This window comes from Triticum aestivum, chromosome 2D, assembly GCF_018294505.1.
Source record: "Triticum aestivum cultivar Chinese Spring chromosome 2D, IWGSC CS RefSeq v2.1, whole genome shotgun sequence".
Lineage (NCBI taxonomy): Eukaryota > Viridiplantae > Streptophyta > Magnoliopsida > Poales > Poaceae > Triticum > Triticum aestivum.
Window position 1 is genome coordinate 134,614,095 of NC_057799.1, and position 23,543 is coordinate 134,637,637.

At 45.3% G+C, this 23,543-nt stretch overlaps 1 protein-coding gene across 1 annotated transcript; it reads left to right on the forward strand.

Moving 5' to 3' along the window:
- Positions 1-11,979: 11,979 nt before the first annotated feature.
- On the forward strand, positions 11,980-15,013 carry LOC123052185 (uncharacterized). The gene is made up of 3 exons (XM_044475290.1): positions 11,980-13,166; positions 13,962-14,102; positions 14,431-15,013. Exons 1-3 carry the CDS (start codon positions 12,029-12,031, stop codon positions 14,730-14,732), a joined length of 1,581 nt encoding a protein of 526 aa, XP_044331225.1. The 5' UTR covers positions 11,980-12,028; the 3' UTR covers positions 14,733-15,013.
- The last annotated feature ends 8,530 nt before the right edge of the window (positions 15,014-23,543 follow it).

Sequence of the window (23,543 nt, forward strand, 5' to 3'; positions counted from 1 at the left end):
GGTGTCGCTGCCCTCTGTCTCCCTCACTATATATAGGGGGAGGGGTGGAGGAGGCGCCCTAGGGTTCCCTAGGGGAGGGGCGGCGGCCACAGGGGAAACCCTAGATGCGTTTGGGCGCCCCCACCCCTAGGAAACTTGCCCCCCAAGCCGGGAGGGGTGGCTGCCCTAGGGGAGGCGCCCCCACCTCTCCACGTTACATGAGATAGGGTGGGAGGGGCACACAGCCCCTTAGTGGGCTGATGTGCCCCCTCCCCTTGGCCCATAAGGCCCCCCAACGCTTGTCGGGGCCTCCAAAACACGTTTCAGTCACGCTGGTCGTCACCCGGTACTCCCAGAACAATTCCGGACTCCAACACCCTTCGTCCAATATATCGATCTTCACCTTCGGACCACTCCAGAGTTCCTCGTCACGTCCAGGATCTCATCCGGGACTCCGAACAACCTTCGGTAACCACATACTATTTCCCATAACAACTCTAGCGTCACCGAACCTTAAGTGTGTAGACCCTACGGGTTCGGGAACCATGTAGACATGACCGAGACGTTCTCCGGCCAATAACCAACAGCGGGATCTGGATACCCATGTTGGCTCCCACATGTTCCACGATGATCTCATCGGATGAACCACGATGTCAGGGATTCAATCAATCCTGTATTCAATTCCCTTTGTCTATCGGTATGTTATTTGCCCGAGATTCGATCGTTGGTATCCCAATACCTCGTTCAATCTCGCTACCGGCAAGTCTCAATACTCGTTCCGTAACACATGATCCCGTGGCTAACCCATTAGTCACATTGAGCTCATTATGATGATGCATTACCGAGTGGGCCTAGAGATACCTCTCCGTCATACGGAGTGACAAATCCCAGTCTCGATTCGTGCCAACCCAACAGACACTTTCGGAGATACCTGTACTGTACCTTTATAGCCACCCAGTTACGTTGTGACGTTTGGTACACCCAAAGCATTCCTACGGTATCCGGGAGTTGCACAATCTCATGGTCTAAGGAAATGATACTTGACATTAGAAAAGCTCTAGCAAAACGAACTACACGATCTTGTGCTATGCTTAGGACTGGGTCTTGTCCATCACATCATTCTCCTAATGATGTGATCTTGTTATCAATGACATCCAATGTCCATGGTCAGGAAACCATAACCATCTATTGATCAACGAGCTAGTCAACTAGAGGCTCACTAGGGACATGTTGTGGTCTATGTATTCACACATGTATTACGGTTTCCAGTTAATACAATTATAGCATGAACAATAGACAATTATCATGAACAAGGAAATACAATAATAACCATTTTATTATTGCCTCTAGGGCATATTTCCAACACCTAGTGACAAGCATTAAGCATAGCAAAGTCATAGCAACATCAATCTTAGAACATAGTGGATACTAGGGATCAAACCCTAACAAAACTAACTCGATTACATGGTAAATCTCATCCAACCCATCACCGTCCAGCAAGCCTGCGATGGGATTACTCACGCACTGCGGTGAGCATCGTGAAATTGGTGATGGAGGATGGTTGATGATGACGATGGTGACAGATTCCCCTCTCCGGAGCCCCGAACGGACTCCAGATCTACCCTCCCGGGGAAGAACAGGGCTTGGCGGCGGCTCCGTATCGTAAAACGCGATGAATCCTTCTCTCTAATTTTTTTCTCCCCGAACATGAACATATGGAGTTGGAGTTGAGGTCGGTGGAGGTCCAGGAGGCCCACAAGGACAGAGGGCACGCCCCAGGGGGGTGGGCACGCCCCCACTCTTGTGGCCAGGGTGTGGGCCCCCTTCAGTTGATTCTTTCGCCAATATTTTTTATTAATTCCAAAAATCATCTCCGTGATTTTTCAGGTCATTCCGAGAACTTTTATTTCTGCACAAAAATAGCACCATGGCAATTCTGCTGAAAACAGCGTCAGTCCGGGCTAGTTCCCTTCAAATCATGCAAGTTAGAGTCCAAAACAAGGGCAAAAGAGTTTACAAAAGTAGATATGATGGAGACATATCAGCGAACACATATTGGCTTGATCGGTGTGAACAGATTTGCAATTCCTTATTGCGTTGTAATCTGCAATGTGACGAGAAACAAGGTCAAAATTTATTGATGGCTCATCGCAAACAGTTCTGTTGGATCAACCGTATTCCATGGATCGGAACCCGAAACGGTCCCCAGATGGCGTACGTGGGCCCACGTTCTCGGATGTACGTGTACGTGTCTGCCCACTATCACACATGGTCAAGATATCACCATCGAGTCCGATGGATGCATCGTCGCGCCTCCCACTGGGTGCCAGAAGGTTGACCACATGGTTGCTCGCAGTTGAGGTGGTCGCGGTGCGCTCTGCTCATCGTTGAGGCGGCTGCGGCATGCTCTGCTCGCGTCCGTCCGTGCGTTTTGCTCGTCGTTAAGGCGGCTGCGGCGCGCTCTGCTCGCGTTCGTCCGCGTGTTTTGCTCGCCCTTGAGGCGGCCGCGGCGCGCTTTGCTCATGTCCGTCCGCGCGTTTTACTCGCCATTGAGGCGAATGCGGCGCGCTCTGCTCTAGCGCCCCTGCGCGCGCTCTGCTCGTGTTGAGGCAAATTTACAATGGCAATAGTTAATAATTGTCTTACATATTCAGCATAATTTAAAATGCCACTTGTGGCAACGCCCAAAACACTCACGACCTACATATGCATATAATTATAATAAAATATAGCCTAAAAGGCTGAGTTGGCGGCCTTCCGATGACGGCCTTCTCGAACTCCATGATCAGCATAGCACCCTTGCGGCCGTTCATTCCAAGTGTCCCGACCCGCCTCCGCCTACGGAGCTGCTGGCGCTGGGAGGCTCTTGGGGGTGTTGGATCTCTTCCAGAAGAGCTTGACAGCGTGCAATCGCGCGCATGACATCTCCGCGGAACCACTCCATTTCCATGTCTTTGGCCTGGTAGAAAATTCCGTCCATCACGTCCATCCTCAAGATACCACGTTGGCGATGTTCTACTTTGTCAAAGACGTCAACTCAGCCAAGGATGCACTCGAGCCTGGCCACCACAATTGGGATCGAGGTTGACATGGCCGCCGCCGGCAATGATGAAGCCGCAGGCTGGCTGTGTCTTGACTGAATCGCAGAGGTCCTCTGCCCATTCCTTGCGGGGCATCAGGCTCTCGATGAGCACTGGTGACGGCGGCTCTTCGGTTGGGTCGTCGATTATCCCGCCGAGCAGCTCTAGATCTTTTGCACGGTGGATGGAAAATTGCTCATATCACTTCCTCTGCAATATGTCGATTATGCGCCCAAGGACTGTCATGTCGATATCACTGCCGATGGGCCATGGTGCCTGCACCGGACGATGAAGCTCTTGCTCCCCGACCTGCTCCGGCTCGTTCTCCTCGCCAAAGATGTAACGCGGGTAGGGGTCATTGTCGAAGCTTTGGTCATTGCCTAGCTTGCTTGGAATAACTAATGGTAGATGGGTCAGGACTAGATCTGCGCACAGTGTCGCGATGGTGCGTTGCCGCCTGGGTTATATGCAGCAAGCCATTAGCTGGTGGCGGGAAACTGATGAGGGAAGAGGCGAGGATTTTACAATTCACCCATGTGGAGCATGGGAAGCATTCGCTGGAGCGTGAGAAGACTAAGTGGAGCCCACAAACTGAATCCCGTATGCAGTGCCACGTGTTATCTATCACACAGATGTTAACATAAGGAAACGTATGTGTAACGTACTAGTCATCGCACACGAGTACACACAGACGCATCGTGTGCGATACTCCTAGCCACCGCAAGCAACTAATTTGCATTTTACAAAGTTTTTTGTACACACACGAATTAACTGTAGTAACCGTTTGTGTTATAATTTCACATCACGAACAGTTCATCCGAGTGGGTTGTTTGCCGTGTATCACACACATCTTGTTTACACGAATCATTTGGGTTCTTTTGGCTCATCGCAAACAGTTCATCTATGTGAACGGTATGCCGCATATCACACACATCTTGTTAAGTTGAACCGTTTCTGTTCTGTTCCCTAATCAAAAACAGTTCATCCGAGTGAACCATATCCCGTATATCAAACACACCTTGATCTGGCTAACTGTTTATGTTGCATTCCCTTACAGCAAATAGTTCATCTGAGCGAACTGTATGCCGTATATCACACACACCTTGATATGGCTGCCCGTTTCTGTTGTTCTATCTCATCGCAAACAGTTTGTATGGATCAACCGTATGCCCTGCATCACACACGCAATTAAAATCTGAACCGCGTTTGATGTCTCCGCCATCGCAAACGTTTTGCATCTTTTTTGACGGGTTTTTTACATCACCGTTTGCGATTAATGCATCTCACACAGTTTCGTCAAAGGGTCTTTGATCGTAGTGTCACGTTAGTAGCATCCTGCAGTAGTATGGATATGTTGTGAGTGTTAGCAATCATAGAAGATTAAATGATGGTTGAGTATGTGGACTTGCCAAAAGGCTCCGATACGTGACCCTTCCTGAAAATATGATGAATTGTAGTTGCAAAGTTGACCAAGAACATAGTTTGTTGGTTTTCAATAGAATTTATGCTTTTTACTTCAATGTTGTGATGAATTGTTACTTGTTCATGAGAAGTTATATGATAAAAGTTGTATGATAAAGCTTTATGATTAAGTTTGTTGATGTTATGATAATAAGCATGATGCTACTATGAACGTATTTTGTTTTTATCGACACCTCTCTCTCTTTAAGCATGTGGACATGTTTTTCATTATCGATTTTTTGCTTGAGGACAAGCGAGGTCTAAGCTTGGGGGAGTTGATACGCCCATTTTGCATCACGATTTCCTACTATTATTTATAATGTTTTTATGCATAATAATGCTTTATGGAGTACTTCTAATGCTTTCTCTCTGATAATATGCAAGGTTTACACAAAGAGGGAGAATGCCGACAGTTGGGATTCTGAACCTGAAAAAGCTATGTCAGAGTTACCTATTCTGCACATCTCCAAATGAGCTGAAAATTTACGAAGAATTATTTTAAAATATATAAAAAATACTGGAGCAAATAACTACTGGAGGGGGCCACGTGGTGAGCACAAGAGGCCTGGCGCGCCCTGGTGGGTTGTGCTCAGCCTAGCCACCTCCGGTGCCCATCTTCTGGTATATAGGTCATTTTGACCTAGAAAAAGTAAGGAGAGGACTTTCGGGACGAAGCGCCGCCGTCTCGAGGCGGAACTTGGGCAGGAGCACTTTTTCCCTCTATCGGAGTGATTCCGCCGGGGGAACTTCCCTCCCGGAGGGGGAAATCGAATCCATCGTCATCACCAACAACCCTCTCATCTTTGGGAGGGCAATCTCCATCAACATATTCAACAACACCATCTCCTCTCAAACTCTAGTTCATCTCTTGTGTTCAATCTTTGTACCGGAACCTCAGATTGGTACTTATGGGTGACTAGTAGTGTTGATTACATCTTGTAGTTGATTACTATATGGTTTATTTGGTGGAAGATTATATGTTCAGATCCATTGTGCTATTTAATACCCCTCTGATATTGAGCATGATTATCATTTGTGAGTAGTTACTTTTGTTCTTGAGGTCACAGGAGAAGTCATGTTGCAAGTAATCATGTGAACTATGTGTTCGATATTTTGATGATATGTATGTTGTGATTCCCTTAGTGGTGTCATGTGAATGTCGAATACATGGCACTTCACCATATTTTGGCATAAGGGAATGCATTGTGGAGTAGTTATTAGACGATGGGTTGCTAGAGTGACAGAAGCTTAAACCCTAGTTTATGCGCTACTTCGTAAGGGCCGATTTGGATCCAAAAGTTTAATGCTATGGTTAGATTTTATCTTAATACTTTTCTTGTAGTTGCGGATGCTTGCGAGGGGGTTAATCATAAGTAGGAGGTTTGTTCAAGTAAGAACAATACCTAAGCATCGGTCCACCCGCATATCAAATTATCAAAGTAGAGAACACGAATCAAGCCAACCTGATGAAAGTGTCATGGTGAAATTCCGATGTACCCTCAAGAACGCTTTGCTTATTATAAGAGACGTTTTGGCCTGTCCTTTGCCACAAAAGGATTGGGCTATCTTGCTGCACTTTATTTAACGTTACCATTACTTGTCCATTACAAATTATCTTGCTATCAAACTACCTGTTACCGACTATTTCTGTGCTTGCAGAAATTACCTCGCTGAAAACCACTTGTCATTTCCTTCTGCTCCTCGTTGGGTTCGATGCTCTTACTTATCGAAGGGACTAGGATTGACCCCCTATACCTATGGGTCATCAGTACATCCATTACTAAAATTAAGAGAAGAGCCGAGAGCGTGTCTCGCTGCATGAGGCCCCGACTATAACAGATTGGGACATTTACATTTCCCCCTAACTTTGTCCCGACCTCATCTTTATCCCTAAATAAAAAACAGTGCTCAGCTATACAACTCTTCCATTAGGTGCCACTATGAAAATACCCTTCCATGCCATTTTCGTCTGGTCAACGACGAATGACCGTCAATGATGTGTTCCCTGGACATTTGTACCCCTCTCTTCCTGTCACTTATAGGTGGGACCCACTGATACGTCTCTAACGTATCTATAATTTCTTTATTGTTCCATGCTGTTATATTATCAATCTTGGATATTTTATAATCATTGTATAGTCATTTTATATCATTTTATATTATTTTTTGGTACTAACCTATTGACATACTGCCAAGTGCCAGTTGCTGTTTTCTGCATGTTTTTTACATCACAGGAAATCAATACCAAACGGAGTCCAAACGCAGCGAAACTTTTTGGAGATTTTTTTGGACCAGAAGACATCCAGTGGGCTGGAGAAGCACCCGGGGGGTGCTTCAAGGGGAGCACAACCCACCAGGGCGCGCCCTGGTGGGTTGTGCCCACCTCGGGTGCCCCCTGAACCGCCTCTTTGCTCTATAAATACCCCAATATTCCAGAAACCCTAGGGGAGTCGACGAAAATCAATTCCAGCCGCCGCAGAGTCCAGAACCACCAGATCCAATCTAGACACCATCACGGAGGGGTTCACCACTTCCATTGGTGCCTCTCCGATGATGCGTGAGTAGTTCTTTGTCGACCTGCGGGTCCATAGTTAGTAGCTAGATGGCTTCCTCTCTCTCGCTGGATTCTCAATACAATGGTCTCTTGGAGATCCATATGATGTAACTCTTTTTGCGATGTGTTTGTTGGGATCGGATGAACTTTAAGTTTATGATCAGATCTATCTTTTTATATCCATGAAAGTTATTTGAGTTTCTTTGATCTCTTATATGCATGATTGCTTATAGCCTCGTATTTCTCCTCCGATATTTGGGTTTTGTTTGGCCAACTTGATCTATTTATCTTGCAATGGGAAGAGGTGCTTTGTAGTGGGTTCGATCTTACGGTGCTTGATCCCAGTGACAGAAGGGGAACCGACACGTATGTATCGTTGCTACTAAGGATAAAACGATGGGGTCTATTTCTACATAAATAGATCTTGTCTACATCATGTCATCGTTCTTATTGCATTACTCCATTTCTCCATGAACTCAATACACTAGATGCATGCTGGATAGCGGTCGATGTGTGGAGTAATAGTAGTAGATGCAGGCAGGGGACGTTCTACTAATCTTGAACGTGATGCCTATGCAATGATCATTGCCTGGATATCATCATGATTATTTGAAGTTCTATCAATTGCCCAACAGTAATTTGTTTACCCACCGTTTGCTATTTTTCTCGAGAGAAGCCACTAGTGAAACCTACGCCCCCCGGGTCTCTTTCTCATATTATTTGCCTTTGCGATCTATTTTCCTTTGCTTCTATTTTTTAGATCTATTAAACCAAAAATACAAAAATACCTTACTGCATTTTATTCTTATTTATTTTATTTGGCGTTCGATCTATCAATCTACTACAATTTATTCACGTCCGTTTGCCTATCTTGGGCGCCGCTGCCCGAAAGGGATTGACAACCCCTTTTACACATCGGGTTGCGAGTATTTGTTATTTGTGTGGAGGTGCTATTTACGTTGTGTTGCTTGGTTCTCCTACTGGTTCGATAACCTTGGTCTCATCACTGAGGGAAATACCTACCACTGCTGTGCTGCATCATCCCTTCCTCTTTGGGGAAATACCAACGTAGCTTGAAGCCGCATCACCCACCCGAAGAAAGTAAAAAAGAAAAAAAACTCTCTCATATTTACCACTTACACATGGGACCCAACTGAAAGAAAACAAAAAATAAAACTCTCTCCTCTCAATCTCTCCGGCGAGCTCTCTCTTCTGTCCCATCGAGCTCTCTCGCAAGCAACAGCGCAGCAGCGACGCAAGCATCGATGGCAGCGGGCGGCGCCAGAGCAGCAGGCAGCAACGGCGGCAAGCAGCAGCACGACAACGGCGCAAGCTGTAGCGGCAGCACGGTGACAAGCAGCAGTTCGGCGGCGGCGCAAGCAGCAGCAGCCAGCGGGGCAAGCAGCAGCAGTCCGATGGCGGCGCAAGCAGCAGCGGCCAGCGAGGCAAGTAGCAGTAGCAGGCAGTAGCGGCGGCAAGCAGCAGTGCTGCGGCGGCGCAAGCTACAGCAACGGGGCGATAGCAAGCAGCAGCGGTAGCGGGCGGCTCAAGTAGCAGCGATGACTAGCGGTGCAAGCAGCTGCGCGGCAAGCAGCAATGGCCGCAAGCAACAGCAGCACGACCGGCCACCACCATGGCCGGTGCCGCCATGGCTACAAGGACCCGATTGATTTTTTCCAAACAATTGCAAGGACCCGATTGCTTTTATTTTGAAAGTTGCAGGGATCTGATTGCTTTTTATAAACAAGTTATAGGTCCCACCCTTAAGAGACAGACATATTGAGGGTAAAAATGTCCAGAAAACGGTTCAGAGACGGTCAAAGGCCTTTGACCCGACGGAAACGATGCGGAGGGTATTTCCATAGCGCCATCTAATGGAAGAGGGGTATAGTTGAGCACTGTTTTTATTTAGGTGTAAAGATGAGCTCAGGACAAAGTTACGGGGGAAAATGGAATTGGCCCTAACCGATTCTAGAGCCTGGCCTGCCATCGATGATAATTTGAGTGGAGGCCGCTGTGAGTAACATTGTAATACAAGCCCTGCACTTCTGCCCAAAATATTTCTTCGTAATGACTTCCAAGAAGAAAGGTCAGCCCATGGAATCAAAGGCTTTAGCGATATCTAGCTTTAGCAAAAGACTTTCACATATTTTATCCTTAAGAAGTTTGGTTGAATAGTAGACAAGTTTGAAATTATCATGCAAACATTGACCTTTGAGGAAATCACACTAGTTTCTCCAATAATCAAGGGAAGGACCAGGGTCAGTCTCCTTGCCAGAACCTTCCAGAAAATCTTGGACAAGCTATGGACCAAGCTAATTGGCCTAAAGTCATTAGGTTCACACATGCCATGCTTTTTAGGAAGGAGCACCAGACGAGTCAAGTTAATTTTCTCAAAATCCCATCTATCCAGTGCAAGGAAACTATAGAAAATCTTGATCATATCTCCTTTATCACATCCCAACACTTTTGCTAGGTAATGGTAAACCCGTCGGGTTCCGACGCTTTTTTCCTTGGGCATATCCTTGATCAAACAACTTCTCTTCTTAGACATCTTTCCTCAAAAGATAGCATTCTTGAATCTTCGGCTTGATCAAACAACTCAATTATACTTTTTGCCCAAATTATCTATTCTTGTACTTCACTAAACTTTTTGGCGTTCCATCTTTGAAGGGGGCAAGCCGTTTCCTCAGCTAAGCTAGGAACCAGGCAATAGGATTTGCCTCAAAGATCCGACTATCATTCCACGCTTATGAAACCACATCCAGAAAGCCTTCTTTATTCAGCCAAAAAGCTTTAAATTTGAACCTTCTGCCTTTGTATGCGTTTACAACCGCGGAAAGCAATAAAGGGCAATGATATGACATATCAATAGACAAGTCTTGCAAAAAGACGACAAGTGCATGAGCAATGATGGAGTGCAAGGTCTAAATTTTCTACATGTTGTACTTTTCCATGGATGCATAATTCGCATGCTCTGCCTTCTAGACGCACCACTGCACCATCCACCTCCAACATCAAAACAAGTCCCACACATCCCCCACTCAATAGAAGGCACACTTGTGGCATCAACACTTATGTTGCTGCACCAGGAACAACTATTCGTCTTACTTTGCTTTCATGTTGCACACGGGAAATATTCACTACCACCAATGCAAAGGGTTTGGTCACTTTCGTCGAAAATATCCCACCAAGCATGTCATGATTTTGATGAAGAGACCTTCGAATGATGCATAAGAACAAGACTATGGCAACTTAGTTTTAGATCAAGACATGGAAATAAGGGGAGCAATACTGATTTATAGCAAACATTTGGATTAACGCTTGAATTATTTATGTGATGTTTTTTAATGTTTCATGAGATGCACATTTGTTTGATGACCTTAGAAAGTGCATCCTTTGCATCGGGTAAGCATCATTTCTTGGTTATATTGTTACCCACAATGCATTGAACTTGATAAAGCTAAGATCAAAGCTATTTAGATTTGGCCGCCTTCTAAAACGGTCAACCCAAGTCACGCGGATAACTACAAGCCATTTATGAAATATTTTAGCATCATTACCACGCCAAGTTCTATGACGATTCGAAAAACACTGCTTGACTGATTTTTTCCTGTTTGAACCTTAGTGAGGCCTAGCCAACGAACATTGTTCTTAATCTAATCATCCTTTTTAATCTCCAGAAGATCTAAATCCTCATCATGTAGGCTTAGTTGATCGAAGAAATCACCAGCTCACCTTGACCCCTGCCCTTAGAGCTGCCACTCACCGCCGATTGCGTGTCTGACATAGCCGCACATGTAGCGGTCAACGTGAGCCTGGTCTTAAGTCTTGGAGATAAACAATTTGTGCCGCACGATGAGCGGATCCAAGGACTCATCGGCGATTGGAAATCACGGAGAGGAGACTAACCCTAGTCATGCATAGGGGAAAAATACTAGAAAAGGTCAAATGTTGATTTAACCAATTCATCAAAGCACTGAAATTAGACATCTCATGGGCCGGCCAGGGCCACAAACAGTCGACAGTCTACTACTCCACATCCCCCACACCCATCCAGGGCAAACCCTATTTGGCGCTGTAGGCGCCGGTCCTGCAGGCGCGTCAGCTGGGCCGCCCATCTAGGTATTACTTTCTGTGTTTAAAACTGCAAAAAACAAAGCGACGCGCTGGATCTGATTCGAACCCGCGACCTCCTGACCTAGATACTCTCATGCAACCACTACGCCACTATGCAGAGATCTGGCAAACCTGAGCTTTCTCCTTCTTTTATTCTTTCTTTGCCTTTTTCTTTTTTCTTTCTTTCATTTTCCTTTTCGCTTTTTTTTCAGTTTTTTATTTTTTTTCATCCTGGTTCGTTGATTTTGTTTGCAAATACGTCAACTTTTCTTTTAATTCGATGAACTTTTTTCAAATTGATGAACTTATTTTAAAATTTTGAACTTTTTTCCAAATCGATGAACTTTTTTCCAAATCGGTGATCTTTGTCGAAAATCGATGAAATTATTTATAATTTCGGTGAACTTTTTTGAAATCAATGAAATTTTTTCAATTTCAATGAACCTTTTCAAATTCAATGAACTTTTTCTCAAATTTGATGAACTTATTTCGCATTTGATGAACTTATTTCGCATTTGATGAACTCTTTATTTCAAATTTGGTTAGGTGTTTTTCCAAAATCGATTAACTTCTGTCATATTTTGTGAATTTTTTTCAAAATCAATGAATTTTTTTTTCAATTGTGAACTTTTTTTCACCTTTTTTCGAATTGCATGAACTTTTTTAAAAAATTGAACTTTTATCCTTAATGGCGAACTTTTTTATTACAAATCTTTGATTTTCTTTTGGAAGAGGTTGTTGGGCCGGCCCGCAAGGAGACCCGCGTGAGCGCCAGGAGCGCTAAGTGGCGCAGAAGGCGCCGAAAAGGAGCTCCCCCCCTCCAGTCGACGACACCATGACCCGCCGCCGCCGCCGCCGCGGCGCACGTCCCGCCTCGCCACCGGCGGCGCTAGAAGACGACGACCTCCTACGGAAGATTTTCCTCCTCATCCCGCCTCAGCCCTCCACCCTTCCCCGCGTCTCCGTCGTCTGCAAGCAGTGGCGCGACGTCGTCAGCGACCCCCAATTCCTCCGCGGCTTCCGCGACCAACACCGGAAACCTCCCCTCCTCGGCCTCGTCATGGGCCACACCGGGCACCCCTACTTCAGGTCCGATCTCGACCCTCCAGACCACATCCCGCACGAGCGCTTCTTCCCTCGAGACATCCGCAGCATGAACATGGACATATTCGACTGCCGCCATGGGCGCGTCGTCTTCTTCGCCCAACGGCTGGGCGAGGTCGTGCTGTTTGACCCCGCCACGGGAGGCCGCCGTTGTGTGGTCGTTCCACCAGTGTTTACCGGAAAGGAGATTGGCGTCTTCAACGCCGCCGTGATTTGCGTTGCCGGCGACGAAGGCCACGTGCACGGCGATTGCCACGCCAGTCCATTTCAGGTGGTCTTGATGGGCATCAGTGACGACTATAAACAAGCTTTCGCCTCTGTCTACTCATCCGAGTCTGGCATATGGGGCGATATCATCTCAATAGAGAATCGTGAGATGTATGATTTGAAGCAACCCAGTACACTTATCGGAAATGCCCTTTACTGGTTGTTTCCTGGAGATGATGGGGAAGGCATACTGGAGTTTGATTTGGGTAGGCAGAGCCTAGCCAATATCGAGATGCCGCAAGGTCTGGTGTACTATAGTCCTCGTAGCCTTCAGGTCATGGTAGCAGACGGTGGCTGTGTCGGCCTCGCCATTCTGTCATGCTATAGATTCGAAATGTGGGAGCGGAAGGTCAGTTGTGATGATGGTGTTGCTGGATGGGTGTTGCAGAAGACCGTTCAACTGAACACGATCCTTGGATTGGGGCCTATGGGGGGACTGGACAATTTACTAATGGGATATGATGAAGTTGATCATGTGATTTATATAAGGACGGACATCGGTTTCTGCATGATTCGACTTGAGTCAATGCAGTTCTGGAATCTCGGCAAAGACAATTTCAGCAATACTTCCTATCTTCCCTACAGAAGTTTCTATACTGCAGGTAGTTCTCTGTCTTTAAATTGGAGGCAGATAAAAATATTGAATTATTTTTAGTAGTACTTGTTTTGTTTCCTGGAATAATGTGATAGTACTGAAGTGTTTGTGTCACTGCTTAAATCTACTTGTCGTATTCATATTCTCTTTGATATTAGTGAAGACTGGACTAATGTCATGTTCAGAGAATGCAGATAGTTTTAACTAATTTTATTCCATGACTGGATGTAAAACCATTACGGGACTTGGCAAAACTTCCACTGTTTAGTCATTGTGCTTTCTATCATTCTCCGCTCATTTCATATCCTATGGAATCAGTAAGAGGTCCACTTATTATTAGATGATTTTCTGTGTATCTATTGTTAAAACTAGTGTGTTTTCTGTTTTTTTTTTCATTTTCCGCATCTTTCCTATCTTGTGGCATTAGGCTGAGGATTATAAGTTCTTGGTCACTGACTAGTTAGTGTGTGTGTGCCGAGAAAATGTAAAAACGTGAGGCTAGGCGATGAAACAATGTTCTTGCAACATTTTCACTTTTGGATGTTCAATTCCCCCTTTGCTGCTTTTAGTTCTTACAGTTATTCTGTTAAAACCAGTAGTTTTTCCCACAATATCACACCAACGACCATTTATCATTTGTCTGTGCAACAAACTCATCTGTCACCTACTCACACTAACACTCAAGACAAGACTATGAGGTCTGAGTTCATCTTTTTTGCTTGTTTTCTCAGTCTCTTGGTCTTCCCTCTTGTCCCCCCATTTTCCATTTTCCCAGTCTGATGATATCACTTCTCTGTGCTAGTGAGTGACTTGGCGGTATGCGAGAGGAGGACTGGTGACGTCTTTGCACCTCTTGCAAATGATTACCTCCTTGCTTCATGGGGTGTAGGAGCAGCAGGAGGTAACGAAGCAGCTACCTCGAGTGAAACCTTACCGGAAGGAGGTAACATACATGTATCTTGGGATTTATGGGTCTGTAATCTGTTATACATCGGAATTTGGACTTTGATAGGTCGATTAGTAGCTGAATTCTGGGTTACTATTAGCAATGTCCTTAATCTGAAATATGATTTCATCTGCTGCCCTGCTAGTTAGTGATTTATTATTACCTCATTCCTTTGAATTTTTTACAACAAAAATATATATATATATAACAGGTTCGTGTGTGCCAATTTCATTGCCAAGATTCCAAGCGGGGATTTGGAACGAGTGGATATTGTGGGTTTGTCTGACTTGGGCCTTGACTCTTTCATTCTCTTCTTGCCCTGCAGGGACATTCGGCAAGTCAAAGCACACAGATCAAGGAAAGGATGCAGACCTTGTGCCTAGCCGGGTGCTAAAACAAACTCGAATTGACGTGATATTCAAGAAGGAGACAGAGACAAGATCCAAGCTTAGCAAAGCCTGGGCAAAATGGTTTCGGAGCAATGGCGTTCCTGCATATAAAGCAGACTGCCCACACTTCCGTAGTGCCTTGAAGCTAACACAACAACTAGGTACCCGCCTCGTTGCTCCTACAGGCAACGAAATAGACGGTGCAAATCTGGACGCCAGTGATGAAGAACTACCATAAGTATGTAAGGTGAACTGCTTGAGGATATGGGAGGGCTAACTACTTTATATCATGTTTGGACAAACGGCTTGTGACTTTGAACTGATGATCCATGCTTTTGTTTCTGTAAGTTGGGTGTAGGGCTAATTGAGTACTGCCTCATGAAGTGTACCGAATCCTTTTGACCCTTGTTCCTCACGAAGATGCGAGCTTGTTTCTGTTATTTTCTTTGCTAAGTTGACTAGATTTGTAATAAGATCCTTGTCTATTATGCTATGAGTGTCCTCTCCTCTTCCTCTAAAGGATGCAGTATAGGATGTCTGCATTATTAGAAACTTGTGGTGTTGGTGGTCAGGTCAGAGCTAAGTATTCCGTAGATGACAGCTAGTAATGCAACATGGTTTATTAATTTTGTTTGATTGTTTTGCATCATTTTTTAACACCCCCTTACTTTTGATTTTAGAAAGCTTCTTCCTGTTCCCCAAGTACACATGAAGGTCTTCAGTTTCTGTGACCAACCCAATGATGGTTTTTACTGCAAAAATCAAGCGGCATGACAAATCGACAAGAGATCGATGGCTGATGAGAGCGAAGATCGTTCATGCGACAGCGCTCCATGATTGTCACATTTTCAGGCCATGCAAGAAGCTTGAGCTTTTCTGTGAAGAGTAGACCCCAAGCCTGGCCGGTGTGATATATTGCCCACTAACCAATCAACCTTTCCAATAATCACACCCTTGAATCCACATACATACAGTGGAATCTACCTTTGCTTGCGCTACTCGGCCTTCGCTTCCAACATTGTGTGGAGTCATTAGCGCCTTTCGACGCCTCTATCAGGCTAGAAAGTCAAGTTGTTTAGCCACACTTTATGGCCGTTTTTAAGTTGGTGGTTGCCTGCTCACCCGGTCAAAAAACCACCCATCTGGAGCCCCTATCTTTCAGAACCCTCTCATGGCTAATCTTAGCAACACTGCACTGGTTCCTGGAGCAGGCAGGTAGATCTGGATCCGTGTGTGCTGACTGCTAAACAAAGGTTGGTTGAGAGTTGAGACTTGGGTGGTTGCAAGGCACGCAGCAGAGAAGCAACGGCCCCTGCTGAAGTGTTTAGGTTATGGTTCACACATCAGAGAAGCCACAATTAGAAGACGTTGGCTGCACACCTGGCCTGAGTTGGTCGGTCATGCCCTATTTTCATGGAGTATCTTCTGAATTGTTCTCTGTAATAATAACTGTAAGGAAGTCGCTGCCACCATGACATCTTTATAGCGTTAGATACATGTTATGCATATCTTTCTCACAAGTTGGAGTGTGACCCGATCCTTTGGCTAGATGCAGTGCAACTGTGCAGGTGCCCGCGACAGCTCATCCATTGGCTCCTTCCTAGACCTTTGCCTTGTGGCCTTGTGGCGCCTGCTATTCCAAGGATGCGGTACGCTGCTGGTTCTAAAGCTGAAGACCTGATCAAGGGCTGTGCTGTTTGGCTTCAAGTCAATTTGGAACTGCCAATTGTGTGATCTTGGCATTAACCGTATTTAAGGTCTTGTAACGCCCACGATGCGGCTATATCTCCCACGTGTCGAGGCACGACTTGGAGGCATAACCGCATGGTGGTTTTGTCGCAAGAAGGGTCATCTTCACACAATCCCATGTAATGAACAAGAATGGGATAAAGAGTGTTGGCTTACAATCGCCACTTCACACAATACTTAAATAAATCATACATCATACAAAATACACACATAGACCGACTACGATCAACTCCAAATGAAAAGAAGATAACCCCAAATGCTAGATCCCCGATCGTCCCAACTGGGCTCCACTACTGATCATCAGGAAACGAAACATAGTAACGACCAAGGTCTTCGTCGAACTCCCACTTGAGTTTGGTTGCATCACCTGCACTGGTATCGTCGGCACCTGCAACTGTTTTGGTAGAATCTGTGAGTCACGAGGACTCAGCAATTTCACACCCGCGAGATCAAGACTATTTAAGCTTATGGGTAGGAAAGGGGTAATGAGGTGGAGCTGCAGCAAGCACTAAGCAAATATGGTGGCTAACATACGCAAATAAGAGCGAGAAGAGAAGCAACGCAACGGTCGAGAAGCTAGAAGTGATCAAGAAGTGATCCTGAAGCTACTTACGTTCATACATAACCCAAACTGTGTTCACTTCCCGGACTCCGCCGAAAAGACACCATCACGGCTACACACGCGGTTGATGTATTTTAATTAAGTCAAGTGTCAAGTTCTCTACAACCGGATATTAACAAATTCCCATCTGCCACATAGCCGCGGGCACGGCTCTCGAAAGTTTATACCCTGTAGGGGTGTCCCAACTTAGCCCATCACAAGCTCTCACGGTCAACGAAGGATATTCCTTCTCCCAGGAAGACCCGATCAGTCTCGGAATCCCGGTTACAAGACATCTAGACAATGGTAAAACAAGACCGGCAAGACCACCCGACTGTGCCGACAAATCCCGATAGGAGCTGCACATATCTCGTTCTCTGGGTATACCGGATGAGACATCCTACGAGTAAAATCAATCCTCAAGTTTCCCCGAGGTGGCCCCGCAGTCTGCTCATTTCGGACCAACACTTAGAGAAGCATTGGCCCGGGGGGTTAAAATAAAGATGACCCTCGGGTTGGCCGACCCAAGGGAAGGGTAAATAGGTTGTTAGGCAAATGTAAAACCAAGGTTGGGCCTTGCTGGAGGAGTTTTATTCAAAGCGAACTGTCAAGGGGTTCCCATAACACCCAACCGCGTAAGGAACGCAAAATCAAGGAACATAACACCGGTATGACGGAAACTAGGGCGGCAAGAGTGGAATAAAACACCAGGCATAAGGCCGAGCCTTCCACCCTTTACCAAGTATATAGGTGCATTAATTAAAATAAGAGATATTGTGATATCCCAACATATCCATGTTCCAACATGGAACAATCTTCATCTTCACCTGCAACTAGCAATGCTATAAGAGGGGCTGAGCAAAAGCGGTAACATAGCCAAACAACGGTTTGCTAGAAAAGGTGGGTTAGAGGCTCGGCATGGCAATATGGGAGGCATGATATAGCAAGTGGTAGGTAGCGCGACATAGCAATAGAGCGAACAACTAGCAAGCAAAGATAGAAGTGATTTCAAGGGTATTGTCATCTTGCCTAAGATCCCGCAAGAAAGAAGAACGAGTCCATGAAGAAGACAAACGGACGTAGTCGAACGAATCCTCACAACTCCGGAACGAAACCCAAGCTAACGAGAGAAGCAAACCGGAAAGAAGCAAACAACATAGTAAACAACCATCACGTCAACATGGCATGATGCATAATCAAGTATGATGCATGTCCGGTTTATATAGGCATGGCATGGCAAACTGCAACGAACAACACTACAAATTAAGTGGAGCTCAATATGCAACGAGTTGCATATTGACGAAACACCACATTCAAGTTGTTTAGTTTGCTCTCGTTTAGGAACAAGACAAGATTAAATGTTGGTTAACATGGCAAGAGGTGAAGCATAATTAATCTAACTATTTAGGAAAATTTAAATGAGGCCGGAAACAACAAACAACAATTTCGGAAAATCCCCATATGCATATTTTGAATTTGGTACTGTTCTGCCCTAAAACATATTTTAATGTTGTTAACACTGAAACAAAGTGCACCAAGTTAATCTATGCATTTTTCTACCCCATTTACATATAAAGTTTATTAAATTCGGAGCTACGGTTAATTAGTTATGAAATAAATCATTTTAACATGCTATTTATGCAAATTAATTCAAACCACACATTTAAACATGTTTAACATGGATGAAAGTGGTATATTATGAAACTAGGAAAAATTCTAAGCATTTTACATATACAAAACTTTTTAATCCGATGCACGGTTGTGCAGTTATTAAATGCATGATCATGAAGGGGTTTTCTGTAAATCTGCCAATTCCCTGGAAATTAGGAAATTCACAGAACAGGAAAAAAAACGTAGCAGGCCGAAACTGAAATGTGCACTGGGGCGGATGGGCTGCTCACCATGGGCTGAGGCCCGGTGGGTGGAGGAGGAAGCGGCAGGCAGAGCCAGCTGAGCCGAGCCGAGGCCGGCCCAGGCTCGTGCGGTCGTGGGACTTGGCGCGGTCAACGGCGAGGAGGGAGACCGGTTCGGGGCGATGCATTCAAAGGAGCGAGCGGCTTCGCTGCCAGATCGAGCGCGGGGTCAACGCGAGGTTGTCCCGCTCGATGCAGGCGGCACTGGATGAACTCGAGGGACGTGAAGGATCCCGCGACGCAGAGGCCAGAGAGGCCGGTACTCGACGGATCCAGAGGCTGGCGACGTCGGGCGCAGTCGATGGCGAGCTCCTGCGTCGGGACGTCCATGGCGGCAGGGGACTTGGCGCGGGGGAGCTCTGGGACGAGCGGGACACGGGGATGGACGCGGGAGGACGGATCCGTCCGTCTCCCGGCTGGGCCTGGTGCAAACGGCGGCGAGGGAGCTGCGGCCATCCATGGTTGTACCTGGTACAGAGAGGGAGAGGCATGAGAGATGAGGGAGAGAACCAGAGGGCGGAGGGACGGAGGAGAAGAAGAGGGGAAGGGGCGACGGGGTCCTGGTCATGGCCGTCGGCAGCGGGGTCACCGGAGGGCGCGACCAGCAGGGTCGGCGAGGCTCGGGCACGAGGGCTTCTGCTCCGCGGCTGCGGGCACGGGGACAAGGAGGTAGGCGCTGACATGGGGAGGAGCTGCTGGTTGGATCGAGGGGAGATGGTGGTTGGCCCGGGATGGATCTAGGAGGATCCCAAGGTGGGAGGCGAGTGGGTGGATGGCCGGCGGCGGAGACGGGATTGATGGATTGGACAGGCTAGCCTAGGGTTTGATCCGGTATATATATAGCAGGTGGACTAGGCTTAGGGGCTACTCGGGCCCTCCGATCATAATCGGACGGTCCGAGATAAATAGGTTAGGAGAGTCAAAGAAGAAACCGAAGATGTTTTAAAGATATTTGGGGATGATCCGGATCCAACTGTAACGAAAGTCCGGTTCGGGTTCGAGGAAGTTTCGGACACGGGCGAGGGGTCGATGAGACTCCGGTTTAGGCAAGAGGACAAACGAAGAATAAGGTTGGTCTCGAAATGGTCAACGAAAGCAAGGGGGACACGGCAACTACGAGCGGATGCAAGTTAAAAAAAAAACAACGGCGGCAACGAGTGCCGATGCAATGCGGATGATGACATGATGAATGCAACAAACAAATGAATGCACACGACGATAACGAAAAACATGGAAGCCGACTGGAGCATCGGTCTCGGGGCGTTACAACACTCCACCACTACAAGAGGATCTCGTCCCGAGATCTAGGATGGCACCGGGGAGAAACGGAAGAGGAACAGGTAAAACAAGTTGCTTCTTCGACAACCGAGTGAAACCATGAACCTTGAGAGGTTGAACAAAGTGAAAGAAAGAATACAATGGAGATGACGAGATTGCAAACACTCCGTTATCAAAGAGGAACAAGGAACATTACAAGAACCTTGTAGGTTGAAAGGCATGGAACAAGAGCTTAACGAACCAAAGAGAATATGCAACCACCGGTATATTGTGATAGCCAAGGAACAAGAATGATAGAATTTGGACAGCACTCCGGTAGAAAAGAGAAGGAAAACTTGATGAGATGAAAAGAAATTGAAGAGATGACACAACACTCCGGTTAAATGGATAAGCAAGGAAAGAAGATGATCTTGACAAAACAAGAAGATGGTTCGAAGAGAGCAATGTCACAATGCCTCCGGTAGAAATGAAAGAATGCAATGAAAAGAACAGAGAAGAAAACAACATGTTCTACAAGTGAATTTGAGAGAGCATCCTTAAAAGAAGGATATAACGGAGTTGTTGAAAAATCAACAAAGAAAGGATATGATCTTCGTGGGCTTATGGAGACATCTCAAAACTTGAGGTGAAATTCTGCCACTACGGAAACAACTAATATAATTGATAACACCAACGAGATGAAAAACTTATTTCACCAAGAGGATAGGAGAAAACTTGGATCATTTATAAGCACCATAAATAGCAACAATCCTTAGGGAAAGCTTTAGGTGAAATATAACCCAAGATACCTCCAACAAAGAGATTGATGGATTTAAAATACCTCATTCTTGACAACAAGTGAATCATGGAACATGAATGGAAATTGTCAAGAAGGACATAACACCACCTCAAAAGATATTGTAGAAAGAATTGCACTTCGGGATGCAAGATGAAGAATACTTGAACTCCTCAAAACAAAACTTGTGTTGAACACCATGTTTATCTTTGAGTATAGCTTGGCGGATCATAACTTAGAGAAATCTTGAAGAACAATTGAAGAATGAAAAGAATCCTTGACGAACCACCATGTAGAGCCTCCATGAAGAACTCCGGTAATAAAAGGATGATAAAAGAAAGAGAAGTTGACAACACCAGGTGAAGCCTTGCAATGATTTAGATGGAGCTTCGCGACGAGATAATGCGGAAAACTTGGAACTCCAGAAAGAAAAGATGGACAACATATAACTGAGCTATTGATATCACGAACAAACTCCGGTTGAAAGAATTAAACACTTGGATGAAACAAGAACAAGAATTATGTTATGCGTATCCATCACCCATATAATTGATGACAAGCAACGGATTTGGCATACTACTTATTCTTGTAGAAAGGATTAAGAGAGATATGGCGTAAACTTGAGAAGGTCTTCAACGAACCACCGGTAGGATTGAAACACGAACAAATTAAATATGGGAATATAGGACGAGGAATCTTGAACAAACCGCCGTAAGAATTGAAAATGAAAGTGGCAAAAGCACAATACACCGGGAAAAAAATGGAAAACGAATGAAGATACTTGAGGGGATTTAGATACATGTGAACGAATAGATCACAAGCTGATTAGAGAATACTTGAATGATGCACCGGTAAGATTTGGAGAATGAGATCAGAAAGTTGAGAATGAATAATTCTGAGATGATGGCTCCGGAGAATCAAACTGAAAAGACTCCTAAAATGCTTCGGATGGGTGAAAAGAATTCTCGCAATCGAAAACAATTATGAGAGGATGGCATGAAGCTAGAACCATGAATCTTCAAGAGAACGGACCAAGATTCAAGAGCAATTCTTCTTCGGTCTTCACATATTGAGAATGATGATGAGAACCACCCTAACAGTTGTTGAGATACTCCGGGATGAAAAATATAAAGGTTGAACCAACGATGAAAAGAATTTGAAAACGAACTTGGAGGATACATTTGACTGATGAGAAATCATTCTTATGTCAAACTTTGAAAGAATTTGGGAATCGCTCCGGATAAATTAGAAGAGTCAGGTAAGATCCTGGAAAATACCTGTGGGTTAGGGCCCACTCAAAAGAAACACCATTGAAATGATTACTTGAAAAGGAGATTGCACCGGTTGAATTAAATGGCTTGAATGAGGTAACAACCTCAAAATAGTTAGAATTGATGCGGAGTGGATACACGAATCTTCACAGATATCTTCAGCACTCCGGAACAATTGAATAGCAAGCGGGGAATGATTAAGAGATATACCGGCATGAGAAAGCATTTGAAAGGACGAAAGGGCTATAATCAACACTGAAAGCTTCAATTGAATCCACTGGAAAAGAATACGAGAATGAAGAATGATAAACTTGAAACTCCATTAGTATTTCCTGAGAATCACCGGATAAGAACATTGATGGAAAAGAATGGAGAGACTTCCCATCAATAAAAGTATACTTGATTAAGAAATCTAAGTCCTTGAAGAAAAGGGTGGGAGGGCGGGAAAACAAAGGCAACTTGGGGATGGAATGAAACAGACACCGTTGAGAAAAACTGAGGGATGATCTTGCGAATGTTGAAATGATCGGATCCACTTGAAGAGAAGCACACCGGTTGAAAAGAATTGAAAAGACAACCTTGATGATCAAGAAGGATTAGCATCCACATAGAAATATGGGAACACCGTTTAGAGAAGGTATGGAATCAACACTTGAGATGGAAGCAACTTGAATACCACAACTCAAAACAAAACAAAGGATTGGCTTGCAAAATAAGCCAGAAACAAACATATGATAGATCCCATATCGTATCATGTGTCTGCTGGAATGATATTCTAGGAGCTACTTGAATTCCCACTTATAAACTCCCGAATTTTTCTGGTTATGCAATCTGGTGTTGGGGATACAGGGGACGCAATATATCTCACCCAAACTAACAATCCCTAGATCCAGTTGTATCCATCCGTCAACACATAACCAAGAAAACTCCGGAAATCGTGTACCTCGACCTTCGAAAAGCATCCGTTATACAAGTTATGGCAATACTCCCGAACTCCCGCCCCAGTACTGGGTGGCGTCGAGGTGATCTCACCAACAACTGCATAAAAGAGATTTTCAATGTCAGCGAAACTCAGGTATTCCAGAACTGCAACGATAAAATTGTGACGACAACACCTCGGAGCTCAACTCCCCGGGACACTGCCACAACCCCTAAATGTCAGGAGGCACCAAGAACAATGTTCTCGTCACAAAACCATCGGAACGATTCCAAGATACCCGCGTGATCCTAAAAAAAAATTCATGAAATTTGAGGAGAGGAGAGTCAAAACTTCTACGTCAGGGGGCCTCACCAGAGCGATGAAGGGACTGAGGAGTAAAAAGAATCCTACTCTCCGATATATATAATCCTAAGACTCAAAACATTTTTTTCTAGACTCAACAACGCCAGCGATTCGATCAAGCAGGGGGCTCCTAAGTCGGGGATGGATCTGATTACCAACTTGTAACGCCCACGATGCGGC

What these genes read in the sequence shown, in the direction of transcription:
- LOC123052185 (XM_044475290.1), top strand. Translation starts at nt 12,029, where the DNA reads ATGACCCGCCGCCGCCGCCGCCGCGGCGCACGTCCCGCCTCGCCACCG. An exon ending in CAGAAGTTTCTATACTGCAG is followed by an intron (nt 13,167 to 13,961) that starts GTAGTTCTCTGT and finishes TCTCTGTGCTAG; the next exon opens with TGAGTGACTTGGCGGTATGC. An exon ending in TGAAACCTTACCGGAAGGAG is followed by an intron (nt 14,103 to 14,430) that starts GTAACATACATG and finishes CTTGCCCTGCAG; the next exon opens with GGACATTCGGCAAGTCAAAG.